This window comes from Pelodiscus sinensis, chromosome 19, assembly GCF_049634645.1.
Source record: "Pelodiscus sinensis isolate JC-2024 chromosome 19, ASM4963464v1, whole genome shotgun sequence".
NCBI lineage: Eukaryota > Metazoa > Chordata > Testudines > Trionychidae > Pelodiscus > Pelodiscus sinensis.
In genome coordinates, this window is record NC_134729.1 from 2,493,140 (window position 1) to 2,513,780 (window position 20,641).

The 20,641-nt window shown below is 58.4% G+C and overlaps 2 protein-coding genes across 2 annotated transcripts in view; both read left to right on the top strand.

The window, feature by feature from the left end:
• Positions 1 to 274: 274 nt before the first annotated feature.
• LOC106731321 (uridylate-specific endoribonuclease D-like) lies at positions 275 to 14,841 on the top strand. The gene is made up of 7 exons (XM_075901733.1): positions 275 to 461; positions 4,223 to 4,406; positions 4,928 to 5,130; positions 5,780 to 5,896; positions 7,080 to 7,186; positions 7,747 to 7,889; positions 14,688 to 14,841. Exons 1-7 carry the CDS (start codon positions 392 to 394, stop codon positions 14,800 to 14,802), a joined length of 939 nt encoding a protein of 312 aa, XP_075757848.1. The 5' UTR covers positions 275 to 391; the 3' UTR covers positions 14,803 to 14,841.
• Positions 14,842 to 19,510: 4,669 nt separating this feature from the next.
• The window catches only part of AGAP2 (ArfGAP with GTPase domain, ankyrin repeat and PH domain 2), a 53,866-nt gene continuing 52,735 nt past the window's right edge, over positions 19,511 to 20,641 (top strand). Inside the window, exon 1 of the mRNA XM_075901729.1 lies at positions 19,511 to 19,981. Within this exon, the coding sequence (XP_075757844.1) occupies positions 19,822 to 19,981 (160 nt within the window). The 5' untranslated portion in view covers positions 19,511 to 19,821. The remainder of the gene's footprint in view (positions 19,982 to 20,641) is intronic.

Consider the following 20,641-nt stretch of genomic DNA (forward strand, 5'->3'; position numbering starts at 1 on the left):
GGGCCACACTGATGGCTCTGCGTACCCCACACTGCTCCTTAGAATCAGCGGGGAAATGGACCCCTAGTGGGGACTTCCCAGCTCCTGAGAACTCCAGCAGCTGTTCTTATGCCTTGGACTCTTGACGGTCTTTCACTATCTCAGTTCTTTTCTCTTGCATATTCTCCGCCCCCTCCCAGCTATCCCTGGCTTATCTCGCTGGGCAACAGCTGCGCCTGACTTTATCTAGCGCTGCTCACAAACTTAGCATGTGTTCATTATCCCTGGGCTTTCAGCTCCGGCTCCAGACTTCGAGCGGTTTAATATTTCTCTGGCGTTATCTAAGTGATACAGCAAACTGATATAAGCCGGAGGCTAGCTCAGGTGTCAGGTAAGTTGCAGCACATCCAAGATGAAGGGCATTCTCATGCTGGTTTGTGTCCTGCCCTGCTTCACGTCTGGGACCCCGCTCTCCTTCCCGGGTAAGAGCAGTTTTTAAAACGATTTTTTTTATCAAAACGTGTGTCCCATTTGGATTTTTGTGACAATAATGAAAAAGCGACTCCGGGGGAGAATTCTCTGCCGTCCAGTAGCCTGGCAAAAATGACGGGTTCGGATTAGCCATTTTTGAGTGAATACGGATGCCCAAAGCTCTTCTTTTGCCAAAGCAACATTCAGACCTGGGTAGAAGTGCCGAGCAAGGCCTGTGCCGGGGCAGGGAACCTATTTTGGATCGGGGGCCGTGGACCCACATTAAAACCAGTCGGGGGCCACACACAAGCGAGAGGCAAAAAAAAATCTCACCCACGTGGCCCCCGACTGATAACCAGAAAGACGCTTCCCACATTTCCCAGGCAAAGCAGAGACTTGGGGGGCCTAGGCTAGTGGATTTTATGTGGGGCAGCAGGGAGGCTGGAGGTAGAGGGGGAGCCCTGAGCCTTGAGGGCCAGATCCAGGCAAGCCAGGCTGGTCTCCTTGGGAACAGGTGCCTCTTCGGCCTCAGAGCGCCTCCTGCTGGCTGGTATCTCGCCCTCGGTTACCAGTATTCGGCTGGTCCAAGCCCCATGTGCCTTCCTGCCCCTTCCTCTGCGGCAGGGCCCCCAGCGCTCTGGGGTCCTCCCCTCCCAGGGACCCCCAGCCCCTGTACCCTTGTCTCAGTGACCCACGGCCAGGCGCCATCTAGGGGCAAACGGCCGTATGAAATGGCCGCTCCTCGTTGGTAAGGGGTGTGGACCGTCTGCTGCCCTGGCTGCCTCCCTGCAGCCCTAGTACCTCAGGCCTTGTGAGAAGGGCCTCAGCCTGGGAGTTTGCCTGGCCAGAGCTCCCCAGCACTGCCTGCCTTTCCCCGGCCCTGCTCTGTCTACCTGCTGCCAGGTCCTTCCTGCTCCATCGCTGGAGCAAGAGGGTGCTCTCCCCTCCGAGAGCCCCTTTTCATACCGCTCCGGCTGGGCCCTAATTAAGTGCTGTCTGCTGCGGCTGCTCCACAGCCCCTGTCTTCTTCCAGGGCTGGATTTAACCCTTGGGACACCCCGTCACCGTCTAGTTCAAAACGTGGCCTCAAAATCGACACTGGGCGCTTTCCCGCAGTTGGGGCAGTTCGCCGGTGGCGCATTCTGTTTTGCTGCATGAGTTAGGGTTGCCACGTGTCTGGTTTTCGCCCGGACAGTCCAGTAATTGCGTTTTCTGTCTGGTAAAAAAACCCAGAAAAAACCAGACACGTGAAATGTTTTTTCCCCTGCTGCGTCTGGTGGAGGGAGTGGGGGGAGCGCGGGAATTTAAAGGCGTAGTGACTTTTTTTTTTTTCTCAACCAATTTTTTTTCCCGTGTTTGGGATTTTTTGTGAAAGTTTTTGGCAACCCTAGCGTGAGTATCTGGTTAGCCCTCGTTGCTCCACGTGTTACTAGCCTGGAATGAACCTGCATGTTCACCACCGACGATCGCTGCTCCCCACCCCCGCCCGCAGGTTACTTTGTGCACATAACCCTGCGCAGCTTCATCAGGCGCGTGGCATCAAGTCCCGCCACTTACGAACAAACGCGTCGGATGTCCTCGGCTCAGTGGCAAGACAGGAGGTTTCCCGCTGATCTCAAGAGGCTCCGGATTTCACCCACATGGTCTCCCGTTGGGTGTGGCGCTTTGCTGCTTTGTGAGCTTCTCCATAGAGCGCCCGGCACATGCAGACCTCGCGCGTCTCCGTTCTCCTTGCGTACGCGCAGAGAGCAACACTTAAAGCCGGGATCTAAAGAGCCTTCATGAATCATTCAGGTCCGATTTGTAGTTCTAACTTTCGAGGCCTGGCCACCGCAGCGACAGATGGGAGTCGATTCTCCGCTGAGCTCCCGGAGACACATGTGTTTAGGGCTCATTAAAAATCCATGGGTCACGCTCTTGGCTGCTCAGCCGCGGGTGGGATTTCAGCACGATTTGCTCTCCAGGCTGTTGAGCCTTGCGGTGCGTGGGGCGGATGATGTGGGGCAGTCCACTCTGGCTGCCTCCAAGAGGGAGAGCCAGTTTGCACACACACCTCCCTGATGGCATCGGGGCACGGAAGAGAGAGAAGCAACAGCCGCGGCTCCCTAGTTATATCACAGGAACGGTGTTTCTCTTGCCTGGCGCCAGGGGCCTGGAGCCTGGGTCAGTAGCCACCTCGCCATTTGCTACAGGAGAAAAATGAGGCCCGTAGACACATGCTGTGCTCAAGAGCTTCGAGCCCAGCAGTTTGCAAACTTTTTTTTCTCGTGACCCAGTTGAAGGAAATCGTTGATTTCCAGACATAATGTGACTGGCGTGTGGGCTGCGGGGTGGGGCTGAGGATGGATTGTTGGGGTGCAGGAGGGGGCTCCGCCTTTGGGGGGTAGGAGGGGGCTCCGTCTTTGGGGGGGCAGGAGGGGCTTAGCTCAAGCGGCGCTCGATCTGCAGTGCAGCGAGGGGGCTAAGGCATCTTCTTGCCCCTCCTGGCCCCGCAGACCGCGCTGCGTCCTGGAAGCAGCCGGCAGCAAGTATCCAGCTGATGGGAGCATGGAGCTAGTGCTTGAGGCAGGAGCAGTGCACGGAGCCCTCTCCCCCAGGAGCCGGTCCTGTTGTCGGCTGCTTCTGGGGTGCAGCGCAGGTGCCAGGACAGGCAGGGAGCTGCCTTAGCCCCCCCCCCCTCCCGCTGCTCACCTGATCCCCCTGCAGCCACACGACCCAGGGCCTGCCCTCCCATGGCCCCATGCCTGGTCGTGCCCCCATCGTTTGAAACCCGCTGGCCTACTGAGTCAGTGGCGGAGCGCAGGGCCGGCCCACAACATTTTGGCACCTGAGGCGGGGAGCTCAAATGACGCCCCCATGCCCCCTCCCTTGGGCCAAAACTTTGGAAGGTCTCTGGTGCCCTCCTTCCTCCTGCACAGCATCCCCCATCTCTGTGCATCGAGAATACACAGGCACCAGCAGCAGACGCAATGTTCTACACTCTGGGTCCTAGTGACGCCCCCCACAGTTGGGTACCGGAGGCGGCTGCCTCAGTGCGCCTCATGGTAGGGCCAGCCCTGGCGGAGCTGGGGACAGAACCCAAGAGTCCTAGTTCCCAGTCCAGTGCGTAAAGCAGGCCTCTGTGGATTGATCCCTCTGAGCTGCTGGGAGAGGGAAAGATGAAGACCCCCCTCTTCAGAGAGGTGGGAGCAATTCGACAGGCTCCGTCTGCCTCCGGAACGGAAAACCCGGGGAACGTGCAGACACGCCGCAGCATCAGCAGGTTGCGTGAGACAGCCGCCAGGGGAGAAGGCGGCTTGGAGACGGAGCGGCGCTGGGCAGGTGGGACAGGAAACCAGGAGTCTGAAGCCGAGGGCAGCCAGAGCTCCGTCCCGATGGCCGGCACGGCACATACGCCGGCCCTGCTCAGAGGGTGTGGAGACAGCTGAGTATTAGGAACGAAGGGGGAAGCTGATTCTGGCCTGCATGGGGGGGTACCTATTCCACGGCTTCAGTGATGGGTTAGTGACTACTCTGGGGCCAGGAAGCAGCAGGTCTAGATCCTCCCTCGGGTCTAGGAGCCGGGCTGAGCCAGGCAGGGCTGGGCTGGCAGCCGCCTACCCCTGGACCAGCTGGCACATTAGCAGGATGGACTGAATAAAGCAGCCGTCCAACGCGCCAGCGCCCGCTCTGGCTGAATAAGCGAGGCCGGGGCTCTCCCTGTTCCTAGCCCGTCACCGTCCAGCTGTCCCCCGGGGAGTGACCTCTGGCCCGTCTCCGTTTGCCGTTGCAGGGGAGGGGGAGCTGCGGGAGGTCTCCCCCGTCTACGCTGTCTCCGATGGGGAGATCAGGAGCGTCTCGGAGGCGCTGTACTCTGCCGACGTGAACAAGGCCACCAGCCGGGAGATCGTCCTCAACCTGCAGCACAAGATCTCCTCCGAGCAGAGCGGAGCAGGCCAAGACTACGCCAGCCAGAAGTGAGGGGGTGGGCTGGGGTGGGCCGGAGATGCACAGACGCTGGGGGGGTGTTACCCTAGATCCTTGCCTGGGCAGAACCTTCTGCTGCCATGTAGAAATTCCTGCCGGGCAGACAGAGGAGTGGCGCAGGCCCAGCAAATGGGGCTTTGTCGGGGGGGAGGGTGATACGTGGGGGTGAAGGAACCCTAGGCCTTGCTCTGCCTCTCTGGCAGGGTGTCTCCATCCACAGAGCCCATTTGTAACAATTGGAGCGAGACAAGTTAGTCACCCGTTAGAGAGGAAGGATGGCCCAGTGGTTAGGACACAAGGCAAGGCCTTGGGTGACTGGCGTCGTAGTCCTGGCTCTGCCACCGCCTTCTTGGTGTGCCCTGGGGCAAGTCACCTAGTCTCTCTGCCGCAGCTCGCGGGGTGTGGCGCTCTGGTACTACAGCGATGGGGCCGAGACACAGACAGAAAGGGCTGCCAGCCCCGATTCTCCAGCTGGGTCTGTGAACAACCCCGCTCTCCGCTCTCCCGCCAGGCTCTTCAGCTACGTGGACGAGGAGGCCCTCTTCTCCAAGCCCACCTTCGCCCGGCTCGTGGCCCTGCTGGATAACTACGAGCGCATGACGGGCACGGCGGAGCAGGTGACTGCCTCCGAGGAGCAGGAAGTGGACGCTTTCCTGGATGAAATCTTCAAGACCCAGGTGATGCTGAAGCTGAGCCAGTTCTTCCTGTCTAAAGGTAAAGCGCCGGCCGGGCAGGAGGGGCACAGCCGGGGGGTGACGAGGGCTGTCTGCTAACATGGGCGGGGGGTGAAGGCCCAGTTGGGAAAGGCAAGCTCCAGCCCCGCCCCTTCCACCTGAGGCCCCGCCCTTGGAGTCAACCTCCACCCCTTCCACCTGAGGCTCTGCCCTTGGAGCCAAACCCCGCCCCTTCCACCTGAGGCCCCGCCCTTGGAGCCAGACCCTGCCCCTTCCACCTGAGGCCCCGCCCTTGGAGCCAAGCCCCGCCCCTTCTACCTAAGGCCCCGCCCTTGGAGCCAAGCCCCGCCCCTTCCACCTGAGGCCCTGCCCTTGGAGCCAGACCCTGCCCCTTCCACCTGAGGCCCCGCCCTTGGAGTCAACCTCCACCCCTTCCACCTGAGGTCCCGCCCTTGGAGCCAAGCCCCACCCATTCCACCTGAGGCCCCGCCCTTGGAGCCAGACCCTGCCCCTTCCACCTGAGGCCCCGCCCTTGGAGCCAAGCCCCACCCATTCCACCTGAGGCCCCGCCCTTGGAGCCAAACCCCGCCCCTTCCACCTGAGGCCCCGCCCTTGGAGCCAAGCCCCGCCCCTTACACCTGAGGCCCTGCGGGAGTCCGGCCCTGACGTCCCCTGTCGCCCTGGGCCAGGCATCTATTTGTCGCACAACGACTTCAAAGCGGACCTGAAGGAGATGTGGTTCGGGCTCTACTCCCGCTCGAAGGGGGCGGCCATGGACTCCTCCGGCTTCGAACACGTCTTCCACGGTACAGCGCGGCTCGCGGCGGGGCGGGGGGCCTCTGGAGAGGGCACAGCACAGAGCCACAGCTCCGGGGGCTCTTGGGAAGTTGAATAAACCAAGGCTCCGACAGGCCCATTTGCAGAGCCCCTTCTGGGGGAGGAGCCCCCCCTCCAACCACGAGAGCCAGGAAGGTCAGACATGGGGACGCAAGGCCTGGCCCCTGACGTTCAGGATCCTGAGCCAACGGCTCCTTCTGAGGAGTGGCTGAGTCAGCCTGTGAGAAAAGCAGACCCCGTGGTTCATAAGAAGAGACGCTCTAGCTCTTGCACAGCCCTGGGGAGCCCCCAAGCGCCAAGTGGGGAAACTGAGGCACAGGCAAAGCCGGCAACTGGCCCCAGCTTGCCCACCAGGCCAGTTGCAGAGGCTGCTAGGAACAGTCCTGGGGACGTCATTGTTGTCAGTCACGCCAGCGCGAGGCGGCGGTGGGGCTCAGTCATGAATTGGCCAAGGGACCAGCTGGACGTGAAAGCTGAAATGGACTGGGCTAGTTGTGCCGGTCTGATATGTGGGGGAGGCAGGCCTGGCATGGGATTTCCCGGGGAGCAATGGTTTTGGTTTTTTTTTAAACCCAGGCGTGGAATAAATTTTGTTCTGTGCACTAAGGTGCGGGTGGGCATGCACCCACCGGGGGCACTCTGCTGATCAGCGTGGTGGCCTTTGACTCTCTCCTGGGCAGCCGCCCATGTGCACGGATTCCAGGGGACACGGCTGGGGAGACGCCCTCCCCTCCGCCCCCTGAGTCCCAGGCATTCTGGATAAGCGGGTGGACCCTCCTGGCCGTAAGATGCACGGCTCCGGTTTCAGCGTTTCCCCGGGCGAGCGTTTCTCCGCCCAGAGCACTTGCTTATTCCCAGCTGCTGCAGAGGGTTGCAGTTCTCCCTGCCCGAGGCGCTGAGACAACAGGTGCTCCAGGCCCCTGCGCACGAGGCCTTGTCCGGCCGTTGCACCAGAGAACGACTCGGATCCCAGGACTTCTCGCCGCGTGCGCAGACTCGCCGGGGGGCGCTCGGGGGAGGGGAGAAGCCGTTCCTAGACCCATTGGGAAGGGAGGGTGGGAGACGGTCCCTGGCGCTGCCCGCTCCGGGGGCAGGCGGGGAAAGGAGCCAGGAACAGGCCGCGACTCCCGCTCGGCTCCCTCTCGCCTGCAGGGGAAATCAAGGGCGGGAAAATCTCCGGCTTTCACAACTGGGTCCATTACTACGAGCTGGAGAAGAACGGGCAGATCAACTACCTCAGCTACAGCTACGACGGGCCTGTGAGTGCGGGGGAGGCTCCCACGGGGCCCGGCGTGGCGTGGCACCTGCCCCCTGGTCCAGGGACAGCTGGGGCCCAGCCCAGCCCAGCTCCTAGCCACCCAGTCCAGGGACAGTTGGCTCCTAGCCCAGCCCAGCTCCTAGCCACCCAGTCCAGGGACAGTTGGCTCCTAGCCCAGCCCAGCTCCTAGCCACCCAGTCCAGGGACCGGTGGCTCTCTGCCTGGCTCAGCCCAGCTCCTAGACCTGAGGGAGGATCTAGACTTGCTGCTTCCTGGCCCCAGAGGGATCCAGGTTCGAGGCTCGTTTGACATGCGAGTCCAGCTCCGCTCCGGGGCCTGTTGCTGAGCCCTGTTGCCGGCCCAGCACAAACAGGGAGGACAGAGCCCTGAGCCATCGCAGGCCAGCTGTGCACTGGCAGGCGGCTGCCCATCATCCCGGGCTAGTGGGTTGTGAACTGGCACCTTCTTTTATCCCGGGCGCCTCTGGGGATAGTTTCCAGTGGACAGCCCAGAGAACACCTGCCTCTAGCATCCCAGTGCCAAGCCCTTGTCTGCTTCCAGTGGACCAGCTACCCGGACATCATGGCCTTCCAGTACCTCTGGACGGGTTATCTGAAGAGCGTCGGCTCCTTCTTCGTCGGCTCCAGCCCTGAGTTTGAAATGGCCGTGTACACGCTGTGCTACAGAACCCGGCCCGACAAGCTGTGAGTATCCGAGACCAGTGCCGGGTGGGCCGGCCAGACCCCTGCGGGGATGTCACAGCTGCTCGGGCGGGGGCTATGTGTGGGGGGGACCGGAGAGCTGTCAGGGAGTGCGGGAGGGGGCGGACCCATTCTCCTGGCACCAGCCCCACTGTTCCCTGGGCTGACTTGGTTGAGGGAAAAGGTGGAGCAGGGGTGGGGAATCAGAGTCATAGAAAGGTCAGCAAGTCCAGTCCCCTGCTCTCACGGTATGGCCAAGCACCGTGTAGACCATCCCTGCCAGGTGTCTGTCCAACCTGCTCTTACAGATCTCCAGTGACAGAGATTCCACAACCTCCCTGGGCAATTTATTCCAGTGTTTAACCACCCTGAGTTCCTAATGTCCAACTTAAACCTCCTTTGCTGCAATTTAAGCCCACTGCTTGTCCGGCCCTCAGAAGCCAAGGAGAACAATTTTTCTCCCTCCTCCTTGTAACACTTTTTAGGTAGTTGAAAGCTACTATCATGTCCCCTCTCCATCTTCTCTTTTCCAGACTAAACAAACCCAGTTCTTTCGGTCTTCCCTCACGTTTTCTAGGCCTTTAATAATTTGTGTTGCTCTTCTCTGGACCTTCTCCAGTTTCACCACATCATTCCTGAAATGTGTCACCCAAAACTGGACACAATACTCCAGCTAAGGCCTACTCAGCGCAGAGCAGAGCGGAAGAATGACTTCTCGTGTTTTCCTCACCACGCTCCTGCGAATGCAGCCCAGAATCATGGTGGCTTTTTTCACAACAGCGTCGCACTGTTGACTCATAGTCAGCTTGTGGTCCACTGTGACCCCTAGAGCCTTTCGGCAGTACTCCTTCCTAGACAGTCACTTCCCGTTTTGTGACACGGATTGTTCCTTCCTAAGTGGAGCACTTTGCATTTGTCCTTATTAAACTCCATCCTATTGTTCTCCAACCATTTCTCCACTTTGTCGGAATCATCCTAATCTTCCAAAGTACTTGCAGTCCCTCCTGGCGTGGTACCATCCTCAGACTTCATAACCGTGCTCTATATGCCAATATCTAAACCGCGGATGAAGCTATTGAACAGAAAGAGTCCCAAAACTGACCCCTGTGGAACCCCACTTGTCCAGCATGACTCGAACCATTGATAACTGCTCTCCGAGGGTGCGTCTAAACTACATGGCTCCGTCGATGGAGCCATGTAGATTCGGCTGATCGGCAGAGGGAAATGAAGCCGCCATTTAAATAATCGCAGCTTCATTTAAATTTAAATGGCTGGCGCGCTCTGCCGACCAGCTGATGATCAGCTGTTTGTGGGCAGATCAGGGCAGTTTGGACGCGTCGTGGTCGACAAGGAAGCCTTTGTCGACAGGCGCAGGTAAACCCGGTTTCACGAGGCATACCTGCGCCGGTCGACAAAGGCTTCCTTGTCGACTGCAGCGCGTCCAGACTGCCCCGATCTGCCGACAAACAGCTGATCATCAGCTGGTCTGCAGAGCGTGGCAGCCATTTAAATTTAAATGAAGCCACGATTATTTAAATCGCGGCTTCATTTCCCTCTGCCGATCAGCCTAATCTACATGGCTGCATTGACGGAGATGTGATTATCCAGCAAGTTATGCACCCACCTTACAATAGCCTCATCTAGGTTGTTATTTCCCTAGTTTATTGATAAGGTCATACGAGTCCATATCAAATGCTTCACTAAAGTCTACATATACCATGTCTGCCACTTCCCTCTTATCTACAAGGCTTGTTATCCTATCAAAGAAAGCTAGCAGGTTGGTTTGACATGATTTGTTCCATGCTGACTGTTGCTTATCTCCTTATTATCTTCCGGATGTTTGCAAATGGCTTCCTTAATTATTTGCTCCATTATCTTTTCTGGCACAGAAGTTAAGCTGACCCGTCTGTAGTTTCATGAGTTGTCCTTATTTCCATTTGTTATAGATGAACACGAGATTTGCCCTTTTCTGGAATCTCTCCCGACTTCCATGACTTTTCTGAGATGATAGGTAATGGCTCAGATACCCCCTCAGTCAGCTCCTTGAGGCGAGGTCTACTACACTATGGCTGTGTCTAGACTGGCCAGTTTTTCCGGAAAATCAACCGCTTTTCCGGAAAAACTTGCCAGCTCTACACTGGCCGCTTGAATTTCCGCAAAAGCACTGACTTCCTACTGTAAGAAATCCGTGCTTCTTGCAGAAATACTATGCTGCTCCCATTAAGGCAAAAGTCCTTTTGCGCAAAACTTTTGCGCAAAAGAGCCAGTGGAGACAGCTCAGATTTGTTTTCCACAAAACAGCCCCGATCACGAAAATGGCAATCGGGGTTTTTTTGCGGAAAAGCATCCGTGCCAATCTAGACGCTCTTTTCCGAAAATGCTTTTAACGGAAAACTTTTCCGTTAAAAGCATTTCCGGAAAATCATGCCAGTCTAGACGTAGCCTATAGGTTTTTTTTTTCGGAAAAAGCTACGCAAATTGCGCGCCACAATTTGTGTAGCTTTTCCCGATTGCTTTTCCAGAAGAGGCTTTTCTGCCATTTGGCCCCGTCTAGACAGGGCCAAACGGCAGGAAACCTCCTTTCGAAGGAGCCTTTATTCCTCATAGAACAAGGAATACAGGGCTCCCCGAAAGAGTGTGTGTGCTCTTCCGCGAAAAAAAGGCAGAAGAGCAAACGCGTTCCCTGGACGCAGTGACGTTTTTCCGGGATACCTCTGGCACCCCGAAACCCCCCCCGCAGTGTAGACATAGCCTGAGTGTGTTAGGATGCATTTCATCAGGCCCTGGTGACCTGAAGGCATCTAACTTTTCTAAGTAATTTTTAACTTGTTCTTTCCTTATTTTAGCTCTTTTCTTCAGCATTCACTATGCTAGGCATCCAGTCTCCACTGACCTTCTGAGTGAAAACCGAAACAAAGACGTCGTTAAGCATCTCTGCCGTTTTCCGTTATTGTTTTTCCCTCTTCACTGAGTAACAAGCCTGCCCTGTCCTTGGTCTTCCTCTTGCTTCTAGTATATTTGTAGAATGTTTTCTTGTTACTTTTCATGTCTCTAGATCGATTGAGCTCGTTTTGTGCCTTTGCCTTTCTAATTTTGTCCCTGTCTGCGTGAGTTACTTGTTTATATTCGTCCTTTGTCATTTGACCTAGTTTCCACTTTTTCCAGGACTGCTTTTGCAGTTAGATGATTCAAGATCTCGGGTTAAGCCAGGATGGTCTCTTGCCAGGCTACCTGTCTTCCCTGCACAGCGGCATGGGGAGCTCTTACTCCCTTGATAATGTCCCTTTGAAAAACTGCCAGCAGTCTTCAGTTGTTCTTCCTCTTAGAATCATAGAATCATAGGACTGGAAGGGACCTCGACAGGTCATCGAGTCCAGCCCCCCGCCCTCAAGGCAGGACCAAGCTCCGTCTACACCATCCCTGACAGATGTCTATCTAACCTGTTCTTAAATATCTCCAGAGAGGGAGATTCCACCACCTCCCTTGGCAATTTATTCCAATATTTGACCACCCTGACAGTTAGGAATTTTTTCCTAATGTCCAATCTAAACCTCCCCTGCTGCACTTTAAGCCCATTACTCCTTGTCCTGTCTTCAGAAACCAAGAGGAACAAATTTTCTCCTTCCTCCTTGTGACACCCTTTTAGGTATTTGAAAACCGCTATCATGTCCCCCCTTAATCTTCTTTTATCCAAACTAAACAAGCCCAGTTCGTGAAGCCTGGCTTCATAGGTCATGTTCTCTAAACCTTTAATCATTCTTGTCGCTCTTCTCTATACCCTTTCCAATTTCTCCACATCTTTCTTGAAATGTGGCGCCCAGAACTGGACACAGTACTCCAGCTGAGGCCTAACTAGTGCAGAGTAGAGCGGCAGAATGACTTCACGAGTTTTGCTTACAACACACCTGTTGATACAACCTAGAATCATATTTGCTTTTTTTGCAGCAGCGTCACACTGTTGACTCATATTCAACTTGTGGTCCACTGTGACCCCTAGATCCCTTTCCGCCATGCTCCTTCCTAGACAGTCGCTTCCCATCTTGTATGTATGGAACTGATTGTTCCTTCCTAAGTGGAGCACTTTGCATTTCTCTTTATTAAACCTCATCCTGTTTACCTCTGACCATTTCTCTAACTTGCTAAGGTCATTTTGAATTATGTCCCTATCCTCCAAAGAAGTCGCAACCCCACCCAGTTTGGTATCATCTGCAAACTTAATAAGCGTACTCTCTCTGATGAAGATATTGAACAGTACGGGTCTTAGTCTTGCTTCCTGTGGGACCTCGCTTACCAGCCTTCTGAGTTTACTAAAGTCAGCCTAATTGAAATCCATTGTCTTTATTCCGCTGCTCTCCTTGGTACCACTGCTTAGAATCACGAACTGTCCTTTCACGATCCCTTTCGCCCAAACTGCCTTCCCCTTTCATATTTGGAACCAGCTCTTCCCTGGTTGTTAAAATCAAATTTAGAACAGCCACCCCACCCTCCGTAGCCTCCACCTTCGGACATCAACAATTGTCCAATGCAGTCCAAGAACGTGTTGGCTAATCTGTGCCCTGCTGTGTTGTTTTCCCAACAGACTCTGGCTAGTTGAAGCCTCTTCTCTCTCCACCAAATCCTGCGCTGTGGGTGATTTTTTGTTAGTTGTTTATAAAAAGCCTCCTCCACCACTTCTTCCTGGGCAGGTGGTCTGTAAGGGTGTGTCTAGACTTTTTTTTTCGACAAAACTATCCCTGTGTCTACACTACCGCCGAGTTCTGTCAACAGAAAGCACCTCATTCTACGAGGAATAACGCCTTTTGTCGATGGAGTTCTGTCCACCGACGCCGTTATTGCCTCTACACTGTCCTTTGCCTCTGCACTCTCATGTCGACACCGCGGCTTGCGGTGTTGACAGAACTGGCTGTCGTCTAGATGCTCTTTGTCGACGGAAGCTTTGTCGACAACAAAAGCCTATAGTCCAGACGTACCCTCTGAGACCATTCCCGGGACATCACCCTTGGTTTTTACCCCTTTTAACCTAACCCAGGGTATGTCTACACTGCCACCCTAGTTCGAACTAAACTTAGTGTGGACTACGTGCCCGCGGTTACACGCAGCACGGACTAGGTAGTTCGAATTAGGCTCTCTAATTCGAACTACCGGTACACAGGGAGCCTAATTCGAACTACCTACTCTGTGCCGCGGGTAGCCGCGGGCATGGAGTCCGCACTAACGGGGATTTAAAAATGGCGGCGCCCGGCAAGATGCAAATGAAGCCCAGGATATTTAAATCCTGGGCTTCATTTGCAACTTCGAATGCCTCCATTAGCCACCCTAGTTCGAAGTAGGGGGCTAGTGTAGACAGACCCCTAGAGACTCTCCACACGTCTGTCTCCTACGTCCATCTCCACCTCCGTCCTAGTGGATACATTTGGATATGAACGGCAACACCTCCTCCCTTTTTCCTGGCCTGTCCTTCCTGAGCAAGCTGTACCCTTCGATGCCACTATTCCAGTCATGTGGATTATCCTAAGTCTCAGAGATACCAGCTGGGTTACAGTTGTGTTTATTTATTAGCATTTCAAATTCTTCCTGCTTATTCCCCACACTCCTCGCCTTACTGAACAGACAGCTAAGATACCCATTTGGTTTTGCCCCTAGCTCTGCCTTGTCTCTCCTTTGCCCCTGCTATTACAGCCCGTGCTCCCGCCCCACCCCCTAATTTCTAACCCCTCTCCAGGTCTCCATGGTTTTCACTTACCTGTGGGCTCTGATCACCTGCCCCAGTCAAATCTAGTTGAGAGGCCTGGAACAGAGGGGTTTGTCCTCGCCCTTTCATGGGCGTGGGGAGGGTCGCTGGGTCCTCTCTGAGCTCAGGAGAGATTCCAGTGCCAACCAGCTGATTAACAGTGCCCACCGCTGGGTTTGTGTTTCTCTTGGTGGTGCACATTCACACATGCCTCAGTGCACATAACAATTTTATTCCGCACATGGGGTGGAAAAGATTAGAGGCGACATTGGATGTTGTCCCAAAGAGGTGCCAGAACAGGGGCACAGACTTTCAGGCCACTTTTGGCAACAGTTGATACACGGTTAAAAACTTTGTTGTGCAAAAAAACCTTCGAAAAGGGAGCTGCTGTCTCTTTCCCTGCAGGCTTTGGTGGCAAAGGTGTGCGTTGCAGACTGATCATTAGCGCAGGGGGAGCTGGGAGTTAGGTTCTGTCCCTGGCACTGGGAGGGGAGTGGGGCCTGGTGGTTAGAGTGGGTGGGTGGGGGGCTAGGAGTCAGGAGTCCTGTCTTTGGGAAGGGAGTGGGGCCTGGTGGTTAGAGCGCAGGAGCTAGGAGTCAGGAGTCCTGGATTCTGTCTCTGGGAGGGGAGTGGATCCTAGTGGTTAGAGCCAGGGGCTAGGAGTCAAGTCTTGTGCATTGTATCCCTGGCTCTGGGAGGGGAATGCAGCCTAGTGGTTAGAGAGCGTGTGTGTGTGTGTGTGTGTGTGTGTGTGTGTGGAGTCTAGGAGTCAGGAGTCCTGCATTCTGTCTCTGAGTGGGGAGTGTAGCCTAGTGATTAGAGTGGGGGGCGGCGGACTAGGAGTCAAGACTTTAGTGTTCTGTCCCTAGCTTGGGGAGGAAAGTGCAGCCTGGTGGTTAGAGTGTGTGTGTTGGGGGGGGGGGTTAGGAATCAGGACTCCTGCATTGTATCCCTGGTTCTTGGAGGGGAGTGAAGCCTAGTGGGTAGGTGGGTAGGGGGCGCTCAGGGGGCGACGTGGCTCTGGGCGGCCTCCCCAGAGGGCAGGCGGCCTCACGTCCGTCTCCTTGCAGGTGCACGCTCAGCCTCGGCGGGAAGCGGGCACAGATCCAGACTTACTCCTGGGCCAACTCGGAGTACGGAGCAGGCAAGCGGTACCTCGCCTCCTCGTACCCCATCTCCCCCTGAGCCCCCCGCCGCACCACGGCAATAAACCTTCCCTCCTGCCTCGCGCCTGTGTCTTGTGGGGCCGGGGCACGTGGGGCCTGCTGTCTGTGTCCTGTGGGCCAGGGCATGTGGGGCCGGGCCACGTGGGGCCTGCGCTGTGAGGACCGGGGCTGACCGGCTTCACGCCCGGGCCCTTTGCCCACAGCAGGCCCCACACACCAGGTGCCTCTTGGGCCAGCAGCCGCGTGTGCCTTGTCCGGCTCCGCTCAGAGCCTGCCTGCCCCATTGTCACTGTCCATGGGGACGGCCGGGCAGAGGGGGGTCTCCCGCAGGCACACCCCTTATTGCTGCAGACCTATCCCTCCTGGCCACGCAGCGGCCTCGGACCCCCTTGCTCCTCTGTGCGGCTGAGCGAGCCCAGCTGCTCCGGGGAAGCCGGGTTCAGCCGTCCTAACGGCTCCCGGGGACGGGAATTCCCCGTGGCAGGGTGCCGGCTGGGCCAGGGCCGTGCTCAGGATGTCGACCCCCTCTCCTGCACCCCCCTTGCCCCGCGGAAGGGGTATTTTCCTCGCCCGAAGACGCAGGGCAGCCTGTCTCCTCCTGTAAGGACATGGCCTGGCCCCCCGACTGGGCTCTCCCGGAGGGGCGCAGGCTGGTCCCGCCCGTGGCTGCGCTGATGGGTAGCCAGCCACCAAACCCAGCATCTCGGGGGCCCCTTCGGCACCCACGGGGCAGGCGAGCCTCAGGGAGCGGCTAATAAGAGGGGCCGTGGGAGATGGACGATGCTCCGGAGCCTTCCTGCAGCCTGCTCCTGAACTCAGCAGCGAAACCCTGCGACAAGGGGGGCAGGAATCCGGAAATGCTCCCCAGGGCCCCTGCCTCCTCGCTGCTGGGTCTGCAGCCCCTCCCCCATCCCCAGACGGGTCAGGCAGGCCGTGGGGGACTGGACAGATTTCCGCAGGGCTGCGAAGGAATCGGAGGCAGGGGGTCCGTGAGGCTTGTGGGGCGTCTGACCGCCTCCGAGAGCAGGGCCGGAGAGGCGCCGCCCCCAGCCGTTCCTGTTCAGCTAGTGGGGCGCCTCTATTTTGGGGGGAGCCCGTCTGAAATCTGGCCTGCTCTCCCAAAGGAGAGCCAGGCCCCTCTCAGGTGTGACCGCCCTCCCGCCCCAACGCAGAGACAAATCCCTTCTCTGGCACCCCGCCCGGCCCCGCTGTGCAGGTCCCTGGCCGCGCCTTCAGTGTCGCAGGCGGCCGAGCCCCCCGGGAAGGACACCGGCTGCTCCCCGCCTTGGCCTTTTAGGCCTCGGCAGCCCCAGGCGGAGAGCCCCCGCGACAGCCTCGTGGCCCCTCTGCCGAGTAGGCGCCGATTTGGGGGCGCCCCCGGGGAGGGGAAATCGGGGCCGTGGACGGGGGCGTTCCCGGGTGGCGCTTGCAAGCGATGAGCTAGTTAGAACGGAAGGCAGGGAGCAAATTCTCCTCCCCACAGGGCCGGACGTGAGTCTTGTCCGCGCCCCTTCTCCCGGCGCGGGGTTGGCAGGCTCACCCCAGCCCAGCCCAGTGGTGGGGCTGCGCCCCCAGGTCCCGGTAGCCGAGGCTCTCCCAGGGTCGTCTTTGCCAAGGGTTGAGCTAAGCAGCGTGTCGGCGGGCGGCTGCCCGCGTGGTCCTTTCACCGGGCGCTGGGCCCGTGCAGAACAGGCTCCGAGAGGGGCCAGGGGGCAGAGTCGGGGGGCAGGAGCCAGGCAGGGCTGGGGCCTAGGAGCCCAGAGACAGTACTGCCATAACAAATCCATGCCCCGGCCCCCTAAGCGCATGGAGTGAGAACTGGGGGGGGGCCACCAGGTGGCGCTCCAAGGCGCCAGATGTGCCAAAGTGCCCCCCGCAACTCCCCTAAGGGGGGGGATACTCCATTGTTCCCAGTTCTCCGTTGCTCTCGGGGGCCGGCGGGGGCTGAAGCTGGTGCCGAGACGGAAGCTGAGTCACACTCACACCCCAGGCCTGCTTCCCAGCTGCTGGGGGAACGGAAACGGGTCCAGAGGAAGCCCGTGGCGGTCGGAGGGTGGCTCCTCCTGCCACTGGGACTGGCTCCCCATGGCTGATGGGCCCGGCACCGAGCCACTGGCCGGCCCGGCGCTGTGCAGCAAAGCCAGGGGCCGAGGAAGTGCAAGTCCAGCCCCGAGCTAGAGCGACCCCCCCCCGGAGCCTGACCCCTAACACTGGGGCCCCTTCCCTCTGCCAGCGGTGAATCCAACCAGCCAGACATGGAAGCCTGCAGACAGCCCAGAGAGGCACGTGTAGGGCTGACATTCATCCCAGCCAGCGTTTACCCTGAAACCTAACGATGGTGACCCGTCAAGCAGAAACATCTAGCTGACATGACTCCCCCTCCTCCAGTGCTGAAATCCCCAGCTCTGGATTGCATACAAGAGGGCCAGATGCATCCCTGGCAACTTTCCCCAGGGGCTTCGGCACTGTCAGGACAGCAAACACAATTGAAAGGGAATATGGGGGAGGGGAGAGCAAAACTGAGGATCAGAATGAAGAAACCTGGGGACACATGGACTGGGTCAGCCGCCTTTCCGGTTAGGTCAGGAAAAGCACCGTTCCTGAATTGGAGCCAGGAGAAATCCGGCCTGAGCCCTTGCCTATGCGCCTTGCCAGGATAGAACCTAGGAGTCCCGATCCCCCACTGCCTGCCCTAACCACTAGACTCCACTTCCCTATTGAGAGTTTAAGATGCGGGCGTTGCTATGGCTAAGCCGCGCGGCGTGTGCGTCCGGCCCAACCCCATGGCAGAAGCGGCTAACACTGGAGAAGCGGGAGCACAGAATAGGAAGTGGGAGGTGATTTTACTCGGTCGATGGGATTGGGGGGTCTGCGGGTCCGGGGGCCCCATTTTAAGAAGGATGTCGGGGAGTTGTGGAGGTGCAGAAAAGAGCCGTGAAACTGATGTGCCGGCGTGTGAGCGACTCAGAAGGAGACGGCGACAGGCCTTGATTCCAGCCTCCAAGGGCCGTCCCGGGGAGAGACCCAGGCCCTGCCGGCCTCGTCCCCCTGGCTGAGAAAGGCAGGACAGAATTGACGATTGGACAGACGCCGGTTCAAAGCACGGCCCCGGCTTTACCAACAAGGGCGACGAAGCGCGGGAGCAAACCACCCAGGCGAGCAGGAGCGGGGGTCTTCTTGTCTTCAGATCCAGGCTGGAGAGAGACGTCTGCCAGACAAGGGTGCCTGATCCCAGTGCAGGCAGACCTGGGTGACATGTCAATGGTTCATGTGTTATCCAGGGTGTGGAGGAAGAGAGAGCGAGCAAGCAAGAGAGAGAGATGGGGGGCATGGATGGATGAGGTGTACGGGGATAGATAGGGTGTGTGGGGATAGATGGGAGGGGCACATGGGGATGCATAGCTAGCTATGCATCTGAGTAGATATATGTGTACAGATCGGGATAAACAATGTTTGTGCGCACGGGTGGGTGCATACATATGTGTTGGTGGGCATGGATGTGCAGGAGATGGTTGTATACACGGGCGGGTGCATACACATGTCCATGCATTGGTAGGTATGGATGGAGGGGATGGGTTGTGCACATGGAAGGGTGCGTACACACTTGCGTGTCCAAGCGTTGGTGGGTATGGATGTGTGGGAGGTGTTTGTGCACACGGGCAGGTGCGTACACACTTGCATATCCAGGCGTTGGTGACTATGGATGTGTGGGTGGTGTTTGTGCACACGGGCAGGTGGGTACACACTTGCGTGTCCAGGCGTTGGTGGGTATGGATGTGTGGGTGGTGTTTGTGCACACGGGCAGGTGCGTACACACTTGCGTGTCCAGGCGTTGGTGGGTATGGATGTGTGGGTGGTGTTTGTGCACACGGGCAGGTGGGTACACACTTGCGTGTCCAGGCGTTGGTTGGTATGGATGTGTGGGTGGTGTTTGTGCACACGGGCAGGTGGGTACACACTTGCGTGTCCAGGCGTTGGTTGGTATGGATGTGTGGGTGGTGTTTGTGCACACGGGCAGGTGCATACACACTTGCGTGTCCAGGCGTTGGTTGGTATGGATGTGTGGGTGGTGTTTGTGCACACGGGCAGGTGCATACACACTTGCGTGTCTGGGCATTGGTGGGTATGGATGTGCGTTCATGGATGGGTGCGTGAGCACATTCGGGTGCCTGTGTACATGCACAGGAGTGTTTATGGATCAGTACTGAGGCGTGTGCAGACAGTCACGTCTGCAGGGGTGTGTTAGTGAGTGGACGCTGGCGGCCTCTGGGCATGTGTGCAAGGACATCTGGGTGTGGGCATGAGCGCACGTGTGTGCAGATGGGCAGGATGCTTGCAGGGCGGCTGCATGTGCACGGATGCCATCTTTGGGTGCATGCATGCAGATGCGTGTGCCTGGTGTGTGGATGCAGGGAGGTGTGTGCACAGAGGAGTGTACGTGTATGGAGAGCGTGTCTAAACAGACGGGCGTTCGCATGCGTGCAAGGGCAGCCATGCGCGTGCACACACAGGCACGGTGAGGCACGTGCCCGGATGGAGGTGAGCGTGCGGGTGGGCAGGTGCATGCACACAGGTGTGCGGGCAGAGGGGGGGTGCGGGAAGAGGTGCCTTTGGCTGGGCGCGTCGGTTTCCCTGGGTGCCGCCGAGGTGCAGAAAGTAATTACACATCGCGGGGAGCCAGCATTCCAAACCCTTGGCACCGACGCAGCCTGCTCCACCCGCTTTGGGAGTTCCCGGCTCCACCCGCGCCCCTGCGGGACGGTTCCCAGGCCTGCTGCGGTCGGGCCCTCGCCGCGCTGCCGGAATCAGGTAGCGACGGCGCGGCTGGTGGGGTGACGTGCGACTCAGGAAGTGAAGTTCAGACAGAGCGAGACGGCGACACAAACCCAGCCGGATGGGCCGGGGCCCCTTTCCTTTTTAAGGGGGATCCGGGGAGTTTGGGTCTCGGGGGGCCCTGGGGCTGAGCCATGTGGGGGAGATCCCGCCGGAGCCCTGTCAGGAATTAGCGGCTGGCGACGGGACGGAGAGGCCCGGGACGATGAACGTGCAGAAGCAGCTGATGTCGGCAGCCATCCGCGCGGAGGCAAAGCGGCACGAGGGGGTCAAGCTGAATCTGAACAAACTTTTCCGGCTGGCGGAGCGGGTGAGCGACCCGCAGCTGAAGAACAGCATCAAGGCCTCGCTGAGCGTGGTCCGAGGTGAGCGGCAGGTGCGCGGCGGCGGGGCAGGATCCGCCGGGGCGAATGGCCGGGGGACTGACTCACCGCGGCGGGGGGGGGAGAAGCCGGGGCGGGGGAGCGTGCAAACGGCTCCTCCTGGCGCTGAGATGCACCGCACTGGGCGGCTCGCACGGCGCCGGGACGCAGAGAGATGCAGCACAAGGGCCTCGTTGCCTTTCGCCGGATGTCCCTCGTCACGTAGCTGCAGGGGCTGGGGGGAGGGGGTTAGGAGGCTGCGGCGCTGCTGGGGCGGCAGGGGACAGGGAGGGCTGTGCAGGACGGTGCAGGGACAAACTGGAGCAGGCCCAGCCAGAGCCAGGGACGCGCTGGCGTTGGAGGGGCCAGCAAGCGGTTTGCTGTGGCCCGTGCTCTTGGGACCAGGCTGCCTCCCCTCTCTGCTCTTTGCAGGCCTGGCAGGGGCACGTAAGCATTTCCCCCGCTGGGCAAAGGGGAGGCGATCCCACAAACGGCTGGGGACGCGGGAGGGGAGGGAGCCCCCGTCACGGCGCAGAGACTTGGAGAGGTGGCTTTCCTGTGGGTTTCCTGCAGCCTGCGGTGATCAACGGCAGGGGCGGGCGGTGCCCCGATGCCAGCCGGGGGCGGGCAGGCTCCCATCCGCCTGAAGAGCCTGGCGCCCCT

Coding starts and splice junctions, on each gene's coding strand:
- LOC106731321 (XM_075901733.1), top strand. CDS start 392: ATGAAGGGCATTCTCATGCTGGTTTGTGTCCTGCCCTGCTTCACGTCT. Junction 5,131..5,779: donor CCAGTTCTTCCTGTCTAAAG/GTAAAGCGCCGG, acceptor GCCCTGGGCCAG/GCATCTATTTGTCGCACAAC. Junction 7,187..7,746: donor GCTACAGCTACGACGGGCCT/GTGAGTGCGGGG, acceptor GTCTGCTTCCAG/TGGACCAGCTACCCGGACAT.